At 48.9% G+C, this 15,137-nt stretch overlaps 6 protein-coding genes across 6 annotated transcripts in view; 2 read left to right on the top strand and 4 right to left on the bottom strand.

Moving 5' to 3' along the window:
• Positions 1-619, bottom strand: part of UREG_05394 (uncharacterized protein) — a gene marked incomplete at both ends in the record, with an annotated part of 815 nt that extends 196 nt beyond the window's left edge. Inside the window, one exon of the mRNA XM_002584659.1 lies at positions 54-619. Coding sequence (XP_002584705.1) covers positions 54-619 — 566 coding nt within the window. The remainder of the gene's footprint in view (positions 1-53) is intronic.
• Positions 620-1,375: 756 nt separating this feature from the next.
• On the bottom strand, positions 1,376-7,359 carry UREG_05393 (uncharacterized protein; the record flags this gene model as incomplete). Its single annotated transcript, XM_002584658.1, has 2 exons — positions 1,376-6,950; positions 7,031-7,359. The coding sequence occupies 2 exons, from the start codon at positions 7,357-7,359 to the stop codon at positions 1,376-1,378; spliced, it is 5,904 nt and encodes a 1,967-aa protein (XP_002584704.1).
• A 558-nt stretch (positions 7,360-7,917) lies between these two features.
• UREG_05392 (uncharacterized protein) lies at positions 7,918-8,796 on the top strand (the record flags this gene model as incomplete). The annotated part of the gene is made up of 1 exon (XM_002584657.1): positions 7,918-8,796. One exon carries the CDS (start codon positions 7,918-7,920, stop codon positions 8,794-8,796), a length of 879 nt encoding a protein of 292 aa, XP_002584703.1.
• A 436-nt stretch (positions 8,797-9,232) lies between these two features.
• Positions 9,233-10,114, bottom strand: UREG_05391 (3,4-dihydroxy-2-butanone 4-phosphate synthase; the record flags this gene model as incomplete). The annotated part of the gene is made up of 3 exons (XM_002584656.1): positions 9,233-9,785; positions 9,822-9,939; positions 10,048-10,114. 3 exons carry the CDS (start codon positions 10,112-10,114, stop codon positions 9,233-9,235), a joined length of 738 nt encoding a protein of 245 aa, XP_002584702.1.
• A 1,173-nt stretch (positions 10,115-11,287) lies between these two features.
• Positions 11,288-12,964, bottom strand: UREG_05390 (uncharacterized protein; the record flags this gene model as incomplete). The annotated part of the gene is made up of 2 exons (XM_002584655.1): positions 11,288-12,806; positions 12,879-12,964. The coding sequence occupies 2 exons, from the start codon at positions 12,962-12,964 to the stop codon at positions 11,288-11,290; spliced, it is 1,605 nt and encodes a 534-aa protein (XP_002584701.1).
• A 560-nt stretch (positions 12,965-13,524) lies between these two features.
• On the top strand, positions 13,525-14,238 carry UREG_05389 (ubiquitin-conjugating enzyme E2-20 kDa; the record flags this gene model as incomplete). The annotated part of the gene is made up of 3 exons (XM_002584654.1): positions 13,525-13,640; positions 13,734-14,066; positions 14,133-14,238. 3 exons carry the CDS (start codon positions 13,525-13,527, stop codon positions 14,236-14,238), a joined length of 555 nt encoding a protein of 184 aa, XP_002584700.1.
• Between the last annotated feature and the right edge of the window lie 899 nt (positions 14,239-15,137).

The raw sequence follows: 15,137 nt of genomic DNA, 5'->3' as shown, positions 1-15,137 counted from the left end.
TCGCCGGCTCATATACAGCGCAATCTCGTTCTTCGAGGACCATCCTGGCGTACAGTGTCAAATCAAGCCCGCAAAACGTGAAACCCATCCCCTGATACGACTCGATTGCTGGAGAATTCAGATTCGACACTTCCAACCACGCATGTTTGGCGCCGTGCACTTCACGCCCCCAGTCCAGAGCCATGCTCATCAACTTCTTCCCGATACCATTGCCGCGGCGTTCTGGCGCCACAATGATATCCGTGATGACCAGTCGACGATTCCACGCTCGATATATCAAATCGATCACGCCGCAGATTTGATCCTCGTTGATTGTAGCGACGATGGTGTATGCATTGGACGGGCTGGATTCTGACTCCTTCTTGCGGGGACTATAGTTGCTGTCGCTGTCACTATCGCTGTCGCTCTCCTCGTCCGAATAATTCCGGGTGATGGGAGTCTCAATGGTTTCGCGACGAATACTAAATCCAAAACCATCAGGACTGATGTCGACCTTGTAGATTGACGTGGTCGTATATGAGTCATCGAGGGCGTCGATGGCATCTTTTTCATCTTCTCGAGCTTCGCGATATGTGATGACGGGGCCCGAAGGCTCAGCTTGGCTTCTGGGAAATTCCATAGCTGCTCAAATCTGATAATTGGTTCTCAAAGGCACTGATCTCGTATCCACAGGGAATTTAGAAGGTATGGTATCGTGCTTGTAGTTGAAAATGGAGGAGCGATCGCAATATATCCGGAATCTAAGCCAGCGATGGCCTGTTTTCTCCACGTCGTACTGTATTACTTATCAACTTCAGCCTGGATGCCCATAAATGACGAATCGGTCTATTTTGCCCTTGGTTAAAGTTTGCGAGACCGTTTCTCGACAGGCCTTCTGACCGACCATGGTGAAATCATGTGTTACCCACAGGCCACAGATTGGGATGCCTGCTGTGGCGAGAGGGTTGAGGAATTCTTGTTCGAGTCATCGAGATATTGCGGTTGAAGCTGAGGCGTTGTCGGGGGCCAAAAGAGGTTCATCGGGCGAAACTCTATCCCCTTGTGAGTCGGAATGTATGGGAACCAAGGTTTGGTAGGGATGAGAACGAAGCAAGTTCTTTTGTATTGGCTTCAGGTAAGCAGTGCCAGAAAAACGCCTGATTCCATTATACAGCTCCCAAATCTGTATTTGACAAGAAATGCTTGGGGGAAGCAAAAATACCTTTGACCAAATGCCAGTCCTGCAATAGAAACGAACAACACTAGTAGAACATATGTCAAAGTAAAAGAGTCTGCTCGCTATATTGAACAAAGGAAAAGATATGAAAAACAAAAGAAGTTGTCCAAGAGGAGTTATGTAACGTCCGCCTATAAAAAGCTCTCAGGGAATAACATCTTATTGCCCAGCGCCTCCGCCTCGTAATCTCTTCCCCGCATTTGTATCGGCATCACCTCCTTCATCCCGAGCACGTTTTCCATGAGGGATAAATTGGCGAGCTTGGGCATTGAGCGCGCCTCTTCCACCGCGAGGACTTGCTTGCCCCACACCCTGGGGGAGATTCCCGGTTTGAACGTGTTGAGAGCCGCCGCGGCCTTGGCCACCACCTCTCATTCCTCTACCACGGGACACGGTAGAACCACGGCCAGCATGTTGTTGCTGGAACTGCTGATCGGGGGGGAGAGAGCCAAATTGGCCATGCTGTGGGCCGCTTTGCATCCCACGGCCACGACCACCCCGAGCAACCGGAAGGCCGGATTGGAGCGCGCGGAGCACTCCAGCACCAGCAGCGGGCTGGGCGGATTGAGGCGGGCGGTTGGGTAATCCCGCAGGTTGTTGGGTGGGAGCTGCTTGGTTACCAGTCATTGCTTGCTGCTGCTGCTGCTGCGGTGGTGGCTGTTGCTGTGGCTGTGGCTGTGGTTGTGGTTGCGGCTGTTGCGACTGCCCCTGTTGCTGGTTGTCTAGTGTGGGACGCGTTACAGGAGGTACTGGTTCCACAGGCTGTTGTGGAGTTGGCATCGGCGAAGCACTTGGTGCTACTTTCTGTGGGACAGGGGTCGCCGGTGCTCGCGGAGACTGAGCCGGAGCCGACAACGGAGTAGGCGCGGGTGATGCCGGTGGTGGTGGTTTTGGTGCTGCTTGCTGTTGCATCGCCGGCTTTGTGACCTTCGCAATTTCCCAGACTTCGATTACGGGCCGCTGAGGAGTATCTGCAGCGGCCTTTTGAACAACTTCAAGTTTGGCTTGGGCGCCTCTCGCACGTCCTTCAGTCATGCTGACCTTTGCGAGTAATCTCTTCTCCGCTAATTCAACAGCAGAACTGATCTTTTGGTCCCGTTCTTTCAATAGCGTTTCCTTTTCATCCACGAATTTCTTCTCCAGTTCCTTCAGTGCCTCCGTATCCTGCTGGGGCTGACTTTCTCTTTGTGCCATCGCTTCCTTTTCTTTGTTGACAGCGTTCCTGATATTGCTCTTGATGATATTCCTAATAGTTTCGTTTTTCGCAACAAGGTCACGGGCTGCGGCGTCCGTGAGCACTGGGGTCCCTTCTGCTTTAGAACCTAGTTCTTGTTGATGAGCGGCTTTCAGGTTTTCTATCTCTTTCTGATGAGCTGCCTTGTGTTCTGCCAACTTGTTTGTCAGAATTTCCTTCATCCTATCAACCCTCTCCTTAACCTTCTGCTCCATTTCGGCCTCCTTTGCAGCCAACGCCGCCTCCAACTCTTTAATCTTTTCCTCCAATTCCCGAATTCTTTCCTGGTCGTTATTGTTATCATCGTCTTTGTTTAATTCCGGTGCTGGGCCGTTGGTCGGCTGAGGTTCTGCCGTATCTGTGTTAACAGCAGGAGCAGCGGGCTCTGGAGCTTTGGATTTTAACGAGTCCAACTCTTCTCGAGTACGATCTAGTTCTTGCTGAATCTGCTCTTTCTCCAGAACAACAGCATTCAACTCCCCTTGCTTGGCATTTATACGCCCAGTCAGCTCCTTTGATCTGGCCTTGAATTGTTCCGTTAATCTCGTACGCAACTCCTGGATGCGATCTTCTGCTTGCTTCAACTGCTCCGGGAAAGTCGACACTTGGGATTCAAGGGCCTCCTTAGCCGAAACGGCTTCGTCCCGTTCTTTCTCAAGAGAAGAGAGATTTTCTTTCATGGCTTCTAACTCCGCGGGATCTACCCGGTCATATTTCTGAAGAATGTTTTGCGTTCGTTGCTGCCAGCGATCCCGATCCTCTTGAAGGAGCTTCATCTCACCATCTTTGGTTTCCATATTGTTTTCTAATTCACGAATGCGAGTTTGAAGTGGTTCGATTTGTTCCTGAAGCTCATCAGCACGTTTCGACTTCTCTTCGACAGAAATCTCTAGCTGCTTAATCTGGTTTCGTAGCGTAACACTGCTTTCACGGAACAGGTTGAGTTCATTGAGCGTTTCCATTAATTTATTATGACTAAGCGCATGCTGTTCGTTTTCTGCTTCTGAACGACGTTGTTGCTCAAGTTTAAGACGAGTATCCTCGAGTTGTGTCTGTGTATAATCGAGTCGCTGTCGTAGGCGCTTGCTTTCCTGGGTTGCCAAGTGATACTGGACATCAACGATCTCTTTTTCCCGGCGCAAGAATTTGATTACTTCTTGAAGGCTCTCAAGGTCCGATCCGGAAGCAGGCTCTGTTTCAGTGCCCTCAGTGATACCCGCTCTATCGCGCTGAAGATTAGAGATTTGTTTTGTGATATTCTCCAATTGTCCATGGAGTATTGCGTTCTGGTTAAGGACTTCTTCGCGCCGACGACTGAGATCCTCGATTTCTTTTTCATATCTGCCTTTCATTTCATTCCAGTTTTCTTCCTCACGTGTCAAATTATTTTTCGCTGATTCAGCCTGCGTTTTCAAGTCCACAACCTCAAGCTTCAGCTCATTGGCTTCGGCTCTAACGAGTTGAAGATTTCTAGCGGCGTCGGCATGCTTAACAAGCTCATTTTCATAATTTTGTTGGGCGTTTTGAGCAATCTCAGCTTGGGCTTTGAGGTCTTGTTGGTGGAACTGGGCGGCTGCTTCATAGCGTTCTTGTTGCTCCTTGAGTCTGGCAATTTCAGCATCCGAGGTCGATTTCTGTTCATCAAGACGGCGCTGGAATTGTGCTTCTTGGTCGCGCAGTTTCGAAAGTTCATTGTTTGTACTAGCAAGCTCGGCGGACAGTTCTTCAATTCGCTTTTCTAGCTCGGTGATTCTAGAATCCTTCTCATCTAGGAGACGATCGGTATCTTCACGGTATTGTTCATGCGTCTCTGTGAGGGATTGAAGACTTTCTTCCGTTGATTGACTAATGGCCTTATAGTCCTCCGCTTGCTCATTGGCGTGCTTCAGCTCACTTCTCGCCAATTCGAGGTCACGTTTCAGTTCTGACACTTCTACCGCCAACTCTTGTTCTCTGGTTAAGTCGCCACGTTCACCAGTCTCAGTGGCCTCTTGGGCGACATTTTCAGGAGCAGAAGCCGCGGAAGGCTTTCGTTGAAGCACTACCAGGCGTTCTTCTGCACTCTTGAGCTCGACAGAGAGCTCATCAACCCTAGATTGTAGATGATCCCTACTTGTCTTGGTAGCAACAAGCTCCTCACGAGTGGAGCTAAGGCTTGTAACCAGATCGTCAATCCGTTTCTGGCTCTGTTCCTGGTCGAATTCTCTTCGAAGGGCCAATTTCTTTGCTTCTTCGGACTCGTCGCTGAGCTTTCGCTTCGTTGACTGTAATTCAGATTCTAGAGACTCTACTGTTGATTGGAGTCGACGTCGGGTTTCGGAATCTGCGTGTTCGCGCTCGTTGAGCATGGACTGTAAGTTGGCATTCAGTGTATCCAAGCGACTCCGTTCATTTCTCAAAGTTTCGTTATCCTCAACAAGTCGCTTTTCAATGCTCTTCCAGAGGTCCTTTTCTGCTTTGAGATTTGCTGTTTCCCTTCGAAGGCTATCCACCAGGCCCCTGGCTTCCACAAGGTCCTCCGCCACCTGCTGTGTCCGGAGGTCCTGTTTGTTTGCATTCTCCATGAGAACTGAATGCCGCTTTTGAAGTTCAGAATTCTCGTTCTTGAGCATATTGAAATTAGACTGCAGAAGCTCCGCACGCTGAATGGAGGTGGTGAGCTGGCTACTAGAGCGACTGATTTCGCTTTGTAATTCGCTGTTCTTCCTCGTTAAATCATTGACCTGTTGTTTCAAAGAGGAATGATCCGTCGCAGTTTCTTGGCGGAAAGAATCGAAATGGGCCTGTAATTTTCGAAGAAGTTCGGCATAGTCTGGTCCTTCGCTTGGTTGAGCGCTGGTATTGTCCAGAGCAGGAGGAACTGCACCCAATGGTAGAGACTGTGAGAATGGATTCGTCGCATCGCCGGTTTCACGACGCCGCATAAGCATATTACGGAAGGTGTCTCGCTCCTTGATATAGCTCTTGGTTTGGGCCACGAGACTGGCCATTTCATCTCGGTATGTCTGAACGCGAGAACGCAGCTCTTTAAGCTCATCCTGGTCTTTTTGGTAAGACAAATCCCTCTTTCGAGCTTCTTCGCCTTCCAGTTTATCACCAAGTTCTCGTAGCATCCGTCTGAGTGTCACGTTCTGCGTTTGAAGCTCATCTAGGTTCTTGAATGTAGTCATGTGGCGAGTAATAAAACGACCAGTGTTGTTCATATCCTCTGCGGACTCGTCGATTCCCTCGCGGGCGATTTTTTCAAGCTCATCACGGTTATAATCCTTGTCGCCAGAGCCAAGTAGGTGAGTCTCCATCACGAGCACTTTTACCTGTGCGCTCAAGTCACGAAGCTGCTGCCGTAAGATTTTTCCTTCGCGCTCCAGTCCTTCCACATTTCCTTGCCATTTTCGTGCCTCCCTTGTGGCCTCTTCTCTTTCTTTGCTCGCTGCATCCAGAAGATTTGACATTTCAATAATTGAAGCTTCCAGGCGCGAATGGTCCGCGCGAAGCTCGTCTATTTCTGGCTTACTCGACTCCAAATCTTGTACCATTTCGTCCATAGCGGTCTTGAGTTCTTGGTTATTCTTTTGTTCGGCTGCGAGGAGTGTTCGCATTTTATCGTACTCCGAATACATTTGCGTGAGAGTTAGGCCGCCTTTGGTGCGTACAGACCTTGGCGAGAAAGAACCGATGGGGGTGCTTGGTCGAATGGGAGTGCTGATGCCACCATTGAGGCCATGAATCGGGGTCGACGGTTGATTTCTGCCAGACACAACCTCCGATTCCAGTTGCTTCACGGCAAGTTCTAATTCTGCAATGCGGCGTTCGGCCGCTTCCCTATCGGAATGCTCCGTCTCGATTTCGGCACGCAAACGCGATATTTCTTGTGCAGCGTCGTCCTTCGATTTCTCCATGGCGAGCTGGCACTCGTGAACACGTTTTTTGGCAGTTTCAGCAGCATTTTGTTGCAGTTCGGCTAATCGGCTAGCACTATCAAGTTCGATACGAAAAGACTCGGTTTGTTTTATTGCCTCTTCCTTCAGTTGTTGAACAGCTGTGAGGGATTCTTCGTATTTTTGCTCGACTTCGTCTAACCGTTGTTTGAGTGAGGTCTCATTTCGTCGTAAAGTATCAATGTTCGAGTTGGCTTCCTCATTCTGGCGTTGTAACTCCGAAACACGTGCAGCTTTTTCCTTTCTAAACTTAAGGTATTCCGCAGATTTAGTCTGAAGTTCATTCTCAAACCATTCATTATTCTTCTTCAACAAATCTAACTCCTGCTGTAGGCTTTGCTCACGGAATCGTGTGCTTGCTGATGCGGAGTTTGCTGCCTGTAGCTGTTGTTCAAGGTCAGCGACTTCTCGCCTCAAAGCAACTGTTTTGCGATGCTGCGTAGAGAGCTCATCGGCAAGTTTGTCGTAGGCAGTGGATTTAGATTCCAAAAGACCTAAGGTATCTCGATTGGATGCTTCAAGTGACGCAATCCGCGATTTGAAAGTGTTAAACTCAGCCTCACTATTAGAAGTAGAAGACTTGAGTGTTTCTAGTCGGGACTCTAGTTCGGAACGAGCATTTTCTGTTTCGCCAATCAGCACCCATTGTTTCGCGAATATTTCAATTTCAGAATCTTGCCTGTCTCTTGCAGCTTGTTCCGAAGATTCAAGACCTCTTTGTGACCCTTTTCAACGGATGATTTTAGGACCTTGACTTTTGCCTCGCTTCCACGAACCGTATTCTCAAGTTCTACTTCCAGCCGTAATTTGTCGGACTTGAGCTCTTCTGTTTCTCGAGCCTTCGCCGCAATGCTCCCCAGAAGCTCGTTGACTAAGTCGACGGTCGGGTTCTGGGTGAGTGTTGTGAGGGTGGTTTCGGGAATGGAATAGTGGGAGGAAAGAAAAGGAACATCAACAGCCGCGGTGGCCATGGCTGCTTGGACGCGAGATCTAAGAAGACCGACAATGGGAGAGGTATTGATGCTGGGATCTGACCATTTCAGGCGCCTGCCACCGACAGAACCGCTCTCTAGCTAGGGCCGAATCACAATTTTAAAATTCAAGCAGCGCTGCCCAAAGCCATCAATAAGTAAGGCAAAATATATAAAATGTAGACCCGATTAAACAGTCCTCGGCCAAGGACAGGGCTCCGTATCGAGGAGAATCTCGGTCTTCGTGAAGCTCAAGCAAAGAGTTCGTCCAGCTTCACAAACAAAGCTAACCGAACATAGATTAGCGCGCTTTACTCCCTAACAGCGTCACGTGGTAATTAGTCATCCGACCGGAGTTATCTGCGATGGCATGTTGCTTCGCTTCATCGTTATTCTTCAAACATTTCAAGTTGACTTAGCACCATACTTATCTACTGGTTTTGCTTGTTATAGACTCTGCTTGGCCACGAGGAACATAGACTGCTAGAGACTACTCGACGTACTGGCGTGTCGGGTCCGAAACAGACCAGCAGCTCAGATCTTTAGCCTTCAGCCGCGATGTCCTATTTTCAGAATCAAATCAACTCCTTTAACAGTAACGTCATTTCCGCGGCAAGTCGCCTTCCGCAAGAACGACGGGCAGTTGGCAATGCCGCCTCAGCGGCAGTCCCTCCCGCTCAAGCTTTTGCTTCATCTAACGCAGCACCGGCGGCGACAAACGGCAAACGTCAAGATGGCGACATCGTGTACTCCCAACCCGCAAACACGGGTACGGGGAAAGACATCATGACACAAGTCATATTCGCCATCGAGCACATGAAGAACAAAGATGTTCCGCTGAAGTTCTCAGATATTCAATCCTACTTGTCTTTACACCGCCAAGGACATGATCAGGCTTATATTCATGCCTTGAGACGGATTTTACAGTCGCATGACAAAGTTGAATATGATCCGCAGGGTGCTGGGAGTGAAGGGACCTTTCGTTTTCGGCCTCCGCATAACATTCGATCGGCAGAACAACTTCTTCAAAAGCTCCAGTCGCAACCTACCGCCCAAGGAATGAGTGTGCGAGAGCTGCGCGAGGGTTGGCCCAATATTGTCGAATCGATAAACAAACTGGAGAAGGAAGGGAAGCTGCTGGTTACTAGGAATAAGAAGGACGACCATCCAAGGATGGTTTGGGCAAATGACCCGTCTCTGGTCCACCCATTCGACACCGAGTTTCGGCAGATTTGGGAAAAGGTCAAGATTCCGGATCAGCAAACTGTTGCCGATGAGCTTGAGAAGGCTGGGATTACGCCTACAAGCAAACATAAGGCCGTGAAGCAACGGCCGAAGGTTGAGCAGAAGAAGGTAAAGAAGCCACGGAGAAGCGGCAAGACTACCAACACGCATATGGCTGGCATTCTGCGGGACTATTCTCACTTGAAAAGGTGACTTGAGATCTCGTTCAAAGTGGCCAGTCGTTCGAAGCCGTTATGAGAATCACGCTTGATGGAAGGGAGTTGATAAATTTGCATGGGCTGGTGTTTTGGGTTGCATTTTATGGCACGATGCGTAATCTGTGCTGGCATGGGAATTGCATTGGGATACGTATTGCTACTTGAGTTGAGATTTACCTCCTCAAAGAAACAATAGATTGATTTTTCTGAAATCGTTTTCACAAGAAGTGCATTCCATCCCTATAACCCCAGGATATATTCTAGAACTGCTCCGAACGTGCATGTATGTACCAACAGATGATAATATGCCGGATCTATGATGAATCACATAAGTTAATACAACCAGAAAGAAAAATGCGATTGATATTCTCCACCTCGAATCGCGGAATGGTAGAAGCAAAATAAACAGGCCAATTTGCAAAACATTTCAATCAATGCTTCCCGTTTAGCGCAGGAAGCGGGCTATCCTTCTTTTCCAAATACTCCACCAAATCTTCAATCGTGCAGACCTTCAGCCCCCATTTCTTCCCAAACCTCAAACACCCGTCCCTCCTCATCATGCTGCAGTCCGTCCTCTCCGCAACGTTCGGCGCAACCTCATCCCCATCCTCAACAAGCTCACAGATCACACCCACTTCCGGCTTTCCAGCCAGCCTGCAGAAATCGATCGTTGCCTCGGTATGACCCCTCCGCTCACGAACCCCGCCGGGCCGAGCGCGGAGAGGAAGGATATGTCCCGGTCTCCGAAAGTCACTAGGCTTTACGTCGGCCGAGGCGAGAGAACGGCAGGTCAGAGAGCGATCGTTGGCGGAGATTCCGGTGGTAACAGATGGGTGGTTCGAGTCGATCGAGATTGTGTAAGCAGTCCGGTGGGGGTCTGTGTTGTTGGTGACCATTGGCGGCAGTTCGAGGCTGGATGCGAGTTCCGGGAGCATTGGGGCGCAAATGTAGCCACTGAAAAATAAGGCGGAGGTGTGAGTATGACTAGAGGAGAGACAAACGGGTACGGGATAAGCCTACCTCGAATAGCGTATCAAAAAAGCCATTTTTGCGGGAGTGATTGCTTCGGCGGCAATAATCAAATCACCTTCATTTTCCCGATCCTGCGAATCGAGCACGATGATGAATTCTCCATTTCCTAACAGCGAGTATAGTGCATTAGCCGGTGTTCGAAATAGCCATTTTGACTGCGCGACTCTGCAGAACAGCGTAAACTTTGGCAATGGAGCGCAATGCGCATACTTACTGAAAGATTCTATCGTCTCCTCAATCGTATTGAACTGCAGACCCCCGTCTGGAATAGCGGAGGGCATTTGGGAAAGTAAAGGGGGTGTTTTCGTTCAGGCGACCAGTGAGAATATGCCGCGGCGGGGTGGAAATCAGTTGCAAAATCAATCGCTAGAACAGATCGGAGTGCGAGCAAGCAGCGATATCTTCAACAATGCTACAGGAAAGAGGGTATCCAAAACAAAAAATCCTTTGACGATTGATAAACGGGGAAAGTCGAATTTGTCGGTTCGAGACAGTTATGGACAAAGGATTCTTCCGGAACGCGGGGACCTCGGAGTGGCGGGACGCCCTAGGAAAAAGCGGAAGTTTATGTGATGGTTAGTCAACATGGTGCATTCTGTTTGCCCCGGAGCTTTTTCTTCATGGAGCCGGACAATATCCATCCCCGTGGCCTTCACATGAACGGCAGCAAGCTCTGTTTCTCGACATCTCAATAACAATTCGGACTTTGTCATTTTATACAGAAATATACTCTATCATAGTTACATGAAGCACCCAAATACTCTTCGAGATGAAGACAAGAAGATTGTAGCTTATTAATCGGCAAAAGCGCGTAATATTGTCCTGGTCCCCGGTTACCATGCAGAAAATCTAAGATCCATGGCCATCGCGACTGTCTTCGACGCATAATAATCGACAAGTTGCTGCAGAAGGGCGGAGAGGCCCGTGAAGGATCCCATTGGGTGATCACTCTCAAGGGCATAAGATCTGCATCACTCGCACAATTCCCGACAGCACGAATGCTTAATCACTAGTAGCACGAATTCTCACATCCAAAAGGACACTGGTATCCTTCGTTGCCGTTGATCCTTTGGCAAATCTTTATCCAGGGGTAGGATACCAGACTCGTTGGAATCAGTATTTACCCAGCAAGGTCCCGTTCACCAAAATTGGTGGAATCAAGACGCCTATTGACCTGTCACCAAGGAAGCAACCACGCGACTTGCTTCTTCATATGCACGTGGCCAAAGAAATCGCGTATTGGGTATTTGATTGCGGTCACAGTCATCGCACGACTCTTGGGTACTGAATTCTTTGAAGGGAAAGTGGTGTATTTCGCGTACGCTACTCAGATGGTATGGCAACGGAGTGGTCGAAAAAGTAAAATAGAACAAGACTTGATCACAGTTCAAGTCTCAGTTAGATCATATATCATGAATCCTTCATCTTGGGGTTGCCTTAGGTATCCATCATAATTAAGTCAAAATATCAGGTCTCAAAACTGCATCTTGGCAAAGTACTGTTATCTTTTTGAAAAATCGTCTCCATTCAAGCGGATCTCCTTTGACTTTAACAAACTCAACCTCCGCAATCCCTTCTGCGATCATTTCAAGGATAATGTTCCCACTTAGTGGGCATTTCCTATCGTCCATTGTGCGAACTCGGATAAGAATGGACGATTCGGACGATTTAGGGGAAGCCGGAACGTGAAGCAGCTGAAGGGCTTCACAGATGCGCGGTACAAGCAAGTTGAGCTGCCAACTGGAGAAAAATCGGGTTAACCCCGAAGAAGGGATAATGTCCTTGAATGTTCCAGCATTCTGTGTCCGACTCAATGGGACTGATGGAGTCGCAGAAAATTGGGACATGGACGGCTCGTCCATGAGAAGCTCCGCTAACATGGCGCCATCCCCAGTGGTTGGCATGTTTTTAGGCTGTGAGGCGGACGGGAAGCTCGTTGTCAAGCGAGGCGGGCCATCCCAGTCAATCAACATCTCATCCGTTGAAACCTCGGGTTGGGTAGATGAAAATTTCGGTCTCACGTCCTCGTGTGGCTGATCAATCATCGTCACATCTTGGCTAGAAGTCAACCGGTTTTGGGACAAGGATAAAGGATCTTTGTTAAAATTTATATGTAGAGACTCGAACATCGTAGTAGCCATGTTGATTTGGTTAAATAGGCGCCCGTCGGAGGAAAGGTATTTATTTTGTTTGGTGAACCATGGATGGCGTCGTATATCCTCCATGGAGAATCTCTTCGACGTGTCAATTTTCATCATGCCTCGAAGCAAAGACAAAACGGCGGAGGGCAGCCGCTGCCATAGCTCATCTTCCGGTCTTGCATTCGTCTTGACATAGTCACAATACTCATAACTCGCGTCCGTAGGGCTATCCCAAGGGGTATTACCAACCAACAGGACAAAAAGGACGACTCCGCAGGACCAGATGTCAGCCAAGTCGGCCCTGTAGCCCTCTCTCCGTGACTGCGCACGGTTACTGCACTGGATCACCTCAGGGGCAATGTATGGGGGGCTCCCACACAGCGTCGTGCTCATTTTCATTTTTCCATTGTATTCGAACAGCGTTGCTAAACCAAAATCGGCAATTTTCAGATTCCCATCAGAAGACAGCAAAATGTTTTCTGGTTTGATGTCTCGGTGGCCCACTCCTTTCGAGTGCATAAACCCAATGGCATTGATGAGTTGGGTAAAATAAACATGAGCGATATCTTCCCCCACGCCTTCATCGGCCTCAATTTTATCGAATAGGTCACCACCCTCGGCTAATTCCATTGCTATCCATCGCCACGTATCAGTCTCAGCGGTGCTGTAGAAAGCGATGATATTGTCATGGGATCCGACGTGGCTGTGAAGGGCCACTTCCATCTCAAGCTGCTTTGCGGTGATGCGCCCATGACGAGCGGCATAATCCTTGTGTATGAACTTAACGGCAAATATAGGGGAGTCTGTGTGCAGAGGAGACGCTTTTTTGAGACTGCGTGAACGCTGTCAGCCGATATTTCAGGTGACGAGGGGGTGCATGATCTGATGAAGGGGATGGACTAACCAGGCATACGCACCCTGCCCAATCGTCTTCGAGACAATGCGAAAGGGCAAGTCGTCCGGAAGCGGGGCCAATTGTGAGTGCTTCATGGAAAGCAGAGGTGTTGCCGTGTTTGACGAGAAGCCAGGTCGGATTGCCAGTTCACCAGCACTTCTGGCTCATCAGAGTTGTCGTCGGGAGGGGTAAGTCGTATCTGAGGACATTCGAGTCCTTGAAGATTGCAAATAAAACCCTGGAGATTGTGTTGGTCCTGACATGTCATTCTGAGCGCGACGCGTCGGTTTCAGGCCAACCCTGATCGCACTGTGTTGACTGGCTGAGAAGCTGCCTGGGGCCGCGCGAGGCTTTCCCGCTCTCTTATCGATAACACCTCAGCAGTGGAGCCCCCCCGTTGCCAGGTAAACAAACATCCCAGCGCTTCTTTTTCCTCTCCGTCGTTTTTCGCCTTTCTCCCTTGACATACCCGCTTTTCAACCCCCGGGGAGCTGCTTTTCGACTTGGATTAAAAGAGCTCCGGCCGCCTCCTCGACTTGTTGAATCTCGTGCACTTACTAAAGTCCTCTGCCCTGTCGCAGCTTGATCCTCCACGCATTCCATCCCGAATCTCCTCTTTTCTTGGAGCTTGGGCATTCCCTTTTTCTTAGTAATAATGGACTACGCGTTGGAGGATTCCCAGAATGCGGCTCCAGACGTGCCCTCAGTGCAGGAGACTTCGAAGCTGAATCCAGCTGTTACCAAGACCGAGGTTCAGACCGTCACCAAAAGGTAGCTCCCCTGGTTATAAACCGCTGTCTTGACAGTCTCTGAGATTCGTCTATTGCATTATTATGGCTTGCTAACCGAGGTGGACTCTACTAGATTGCAAAGCGAGCTTATGCAGTTGATGATGTCCCCTTCGCCGGGCATCTCCGCTTTCCCAAATGCAGACGGAAACCTGCTCTCTTGGACGGCTACCGTCAATGGCCCAGCGGACACTCCATACGAGAATCTGGTGTTCAAACTCTCTTTCAGCTTCCCCACAAACTATCCCTATGCACCCCCGGCAGTGCTGTTCAAAACACCAATCTACCATCCCAATGTCGATTTCTCCGGCCGGATCTGCCTTGATATTCTCAAAGAGAAATGGAGCGCTGTGTACAATGTGCAGAGTGTTCTTCTCAGTCTTCAAAGCTTGCTAGGGGAGCCCAACAAGTAAGCCCGATCGAAACTTTGACAGCCCATTTGCATTGCTTACTGACCTTTGATGCTTGGATACAGCACAAGTCCATTGAATGGACAAGCTGCCGAGTTGTGGGATACAAACCCTGAAGAGTTCAAGAAGAACGTGCTTGCTCGACACCGCGAAATTGACGACGTTGAATGATCACAACGAAGGTATGACGGTCTGATGATTACATATTCATATGGCAATAGCCTGGTTTCCTTTTGGCGTTCCAAGTATCTCTAAAGGGCTGGTGTGGGTAATCAGGGTAGCCTAGGCTAGCTGTCAACCCCTGGAATGGGAGTTTTCAGGGAAGACCCTTTATTTGGCTCCCTGGATATTAGTGGGGATACAAATTTTGCATCAGAGCATAATGGTCGTTTATGGACTTCCTTTTCAGCCTTGTGATTTTCTTTCTTGCCTCCTGGTTTTACTTAAACCCAGCATTATTCGTTAACGCGCAGCCTAACATGCATATTAAACCCAATTTGATATGATAATGTGTCCTAGTACAGGGTACCCAAGTTGTGGTTTGCTGTTGGAATTATGAATCGTAATGGTGAGCGTGCGGGATTTCGGTGTTGGATCAGGGCTCTCAGACGCAGCGATTATGCCACAATTCTGATTTCCTTTGGGCCACATTCCCCAAAGCAAGCTCATCCCAAGCAAAAGCATCCCGGCCTTGCTTAGCTCGCGGGTCGACGCGATCTAAAATGGCGTCCACCTTAAATGGATCTCTCGCCAAGCCTTGGAAGTGACTCATAGTTAACTAGTTCTCTGGATGTCAGATGAACGATGCTTTGCTGTTTAAGATGGAGGCTTTGTCTGATGGCTGATTTGATATCAGTTTTCTTTGCCAGCGATATCACGTCTATTTTGAGCCTGAAGCATCGCTTCAACTTCATTTCGAGTATTACTTTGTCATAACTTACCCCTGAGTACTGGGCCAAATGGATATTGTTAACTAGGTCTCTTTGAACAGTTCAGTCCCATCCCTATCCGCCTTGACTAGCAGACCTTGATCTGTTTCCACACAGTGCTCCAATTCATAATGATTGAAT

This window comes from Uncinocarpus reesii, genomic scaffold, assembly GCF_000003515.1.
Source record: "Uncinocarpus reesii 1704 scaffold_3 genomic scaffold, whole genome shotgun sequence".
NCBI lineage: Eukaryota > Fungi > Ascomycota > Eurotiomycetes > Onygenales > Onygenaceae > Uncinocarpus > Uncinocarpus reesii.
This window is presented reverse-complemented; position numbering and strand designations above follow the sequence as displayed.